We start from the raw sequence: 3,424 nt of genomic DNA, 5'->3' as shown, positions 1-3,424 counted from the left end.
TATAATTTGCTTTTTATATATATAAGATTATATATATATATATATATATATATATATATATATATATATATATATATATTTAAATATACATATACATATGTTTATTTTTATATATATATTTTATTTTATATTTTATATATTATTATAAATCTTTTATTTATATTTTTTTTATTTAATTTTATTGAAATATTGCACAATTTTTGTTAAGTATTATATATTAATTATAAACATGATCTTCTTAATCTTTTTAATTTATCATTTTATTTTTATTTTACAAAAAGTAATAATTATTTTATTAATAATATATATTATAAAGTTACTAATTCATTTTTATTTATATATTGAATAAATGCTAATAATATAAATAGGTTTTTAATGTATATAAAACTTTATTTACAGTAACTTTTTATTTTCTAAATTCTTTTTTCATCTTAAAAAGAAATTTTTTTTACAAATAAAAAAAAGTAAGTTAAAATTGTTTATATATAAGTAATAATTCATAATGTTTTTAATAATTAAACTATTAAATTCTATACTTTTTTATAATACTTTATCCAGATATTGATAAATATTAATATTTATATTTATTTATAAAATAACAAAACTTAAATATATTTTTATATTTCAATTTTCAAATTTTATATTATACAAGGTAGTAAATATATAATATAATAATGATTATGTATATTTTACACATAAGTATTTAATTAAATGTAGTAATTAATAATAATATTAATATAAATTTGATTTCTAAAAAATATAAATAAAAATGAAATCTCAATAATCATAAATAAACATTTCAGTTAAAATATTAACATTAAAAAAAGTATATGATTTTTAAATACTTTTGTTACATTATATTTTTTTTATTTTATAATTATTTTAAAATAAAGGCTGACAATATTTAAAATTAGTTTCGATTTTAAAATCCATTTGTTAGTATTTTGAATTAAATAAAAGCAATTGTAGTATATATTTAAAATTTTATACCTACCTAAGAAATAATATATTTTAAAATATAAAGAAATTAAAAGTAGATATTCAATTAAAAAGATAAAAAAAAACATTAAAAAATAATAATAATATTATTTTATATCAAAATATTTTGCAATAAATAATAATAATTTAATAAATAATATTTTTATTATTTTTATTAATATAATTAAATAATAAATTTAATATATTTACTTATTAAAATAAATTTTATTTGTGTTTATAAATTATTTCTAATAAAATTTTTAATTTTAAAAATAAAAAAAATATAATTTCTTAATAAAAAAATAAATAATATTTATTATTTCTACCTATTAAACAAAAAAAAATACTAATATATTAATAATAAAAAAAATGAACTATACACAAAGACATAAACTAGAAAAATCAACTTTCGAAAACTTCCAAACTGAATAAGAGCCTTTAAAAAAATTAGATAATTATTCCCTAATATCCTAAAACACAAACAAGCAATATTCTTAAATCAATTATAACCCATCATTATCATATATACACGATGACACTACAACATTAATTTCTTCAAGTAAATACAATTGTTTATAAAGTACAATACCTTCCCTAAAACATATAAGCAAGTAAAAAAATAAAAACCATTAAAAATATAAAAATAAATAAAAAAAAAATAAAAGCTATAATTCATAAACAAATATAAATTAAGACTTAAAATTCTAAAAAAATTAAACTTTATAAGAATAAAGCATAGACGAAACTACCAAAATTAAAAAACAATTCACCCAAAAAAAATCCGACACTAAGAAATCCGATCGATACATACCTTCTAGAAAAACTTCCAAATTAACAATTGCATTTACCGACTTACACGACGTAAAGGAAAACACAAACATTTTTTCTCATAAAAATGGCTTAAAAGGCCAATTTTTGGATAAATAATATTAAATATCAATTGACGAATTATATAAAAAACATGTTTTATAATTACGCCAAACTAATAAATACGAAGAAAACTATCATTAAGGAAATAATTAAAATATTTTTAGTTATAAATAAAATTCACCTATAAACCCTTCCCAAAAACTCCAACAAGAAATCCAAAATAACTACTTAATTTATGATAATCTTTAAATGGACCTCAAAAAGAAAAAAAACCTTCGAAATATATCAAAAATCCCTTTCAAAGTACTAGACGCACCTTCCTTACAAGACGATTTCTACCTAAATTTAGTAGATTGGTCTTTAACGAATGTCCTTGCAGTTGCACTTGGTCCTTGTGTTTATTTATGGAAGGCAAACAGCAATATAGTGGTAAAGTTTTGCGATTTAGGATCCAATGATTCCGTTGCAAGTGTTAATTGGCACCCTAAGGGTCATTAATTATGTATAGGAACTTCCAAAGGAGAAACATAAGTTTGGGATGCTGGTGAGATTTAAAACATAAGGACTCTAAAAGGACATTAGGGAAGAGTAGGTTCTATAGCTTGGTCTTAAGGAACATTATCTACAGGTTCTAGAGATAAAAATATATTAATGAGAGACCTAAGAGATAAAAATCATTATTATAAAAAATTAAAAGAACATAAATAAGAAATATGTGGTTTAAAATGGAGTTTTGATGAACAACTATTAGCTTCAGGAGGTAATGATAATAAATTAAATGTCTGGAATAATCATTCATAAGAACCTGTTTGTAAATTCTACGAACATCAAGCTGCTGTCAAAGCTATAGCTTGGTCATCTCATTAACATAGTAAATATATATATATATATATATATATATATATATATATGTATATTTATATTTATATATATATTAAAATTTATCTATTTTAAGATTTATTAGCATCAGGAGGAGGCACATAAGATAGATGTATTAGATTTTGGAATACTTCTACTAATAAATAATTAGATTTCATAGATACTTAATCATAAGTTTGTAATCTTATGTTTGGTAAAAGTGTTAATGAAATAGTTAGTACACATGGATATTCTTAGAATTAAATTATAGTATGGAAATATCCATCCATGTAAAAAGTCGCAGAATTAACAGGACATACATCAAGAGTTTTATTCTTGGCTATGAGTCCAGATGGATAGACAATTGTTACAGGAGCTGGAGATGAAACTTTAAGATTTTGGAATGTTTTTCCTTCTATTAACGATTAATTATAATAAAAAAGTATACTTGTAAATGATATCAGTGATTTAAGATGATTATTTTTTGAATTAGTAAAATAAATAAGATATAAAATATTTATTATGAAATTATTATTATGTTAATTTATTATATTTATTTATTTTTTAAATTTTTTGTAAATGATTGTATATAAATTTAAAATTAAGTAAAATGTAAAATATATAATTATTAACTTAAATAATATTAATATATATTATTAAATATAATTATGAATATAAATAAATATATATTTAATTTTTTTAATAATTTATTTTAAAT

At 18.2% G+C, this 3,424-nt stretch overlaps 1 protein-coding gene across 1 annotated transcript, besides 4 other annotated features; it reads left to right on the top strand. All coding sequences in view use genetic code 6, as the record gives it.

Annotated features, from left to right (window-relative positions):
- Nucleotides 1-14: 14 nt before the first annotated feature.
- Nucleotides 15-119: a microsatellite.
- Nucleotides 28-131: a microsatellite.
- Nucleotides 102-143: a microsatellite.
- A 1,954-nt stretch (nucleotides 144-2,097) lies between these two features.
- Nucleotides 2,098-3,183, top strand: IMG5_016240 (hypothetical protein; the record flags this gene model as incomplete). The annotated part of the gene is made up of 2 exons (XM_004039589.1): nucleotides 2,098-2,719; nucleotides 2,804-3,183. 2 exons carry the CDS (start codon nucleotides 2,098-2,100, stop codon nucleotides 3,181-3,183), a joined length of 1,002 nt encoding a protein of 333 aa, XP_004039637.1.
- Nucleotides 2,724-2,783: a microsatellite.
- Nucleotides 3,184-3,424: the final 241 nt, after the last annotated feature.

The sequence above is a fragment of the Ichthyophthirius multifiliis genome (genome assembly GCF_000220395.1).
Source record: "Ichthyophthirius multifiliis unplaced genomic scaffold scaff_1120509249611, whole genome shotgun sequence".
NCBI lineage: Eukaryota > Ciliophora > Oligohymenophorea > Hymenostomatida > Ichthyophthirius > Ichthyophthirius multifiliis.
Note: the sequence above shows the minus strand (reverse complement) of the source record. Positions and strands in the feature narration are given on the sequence as shown.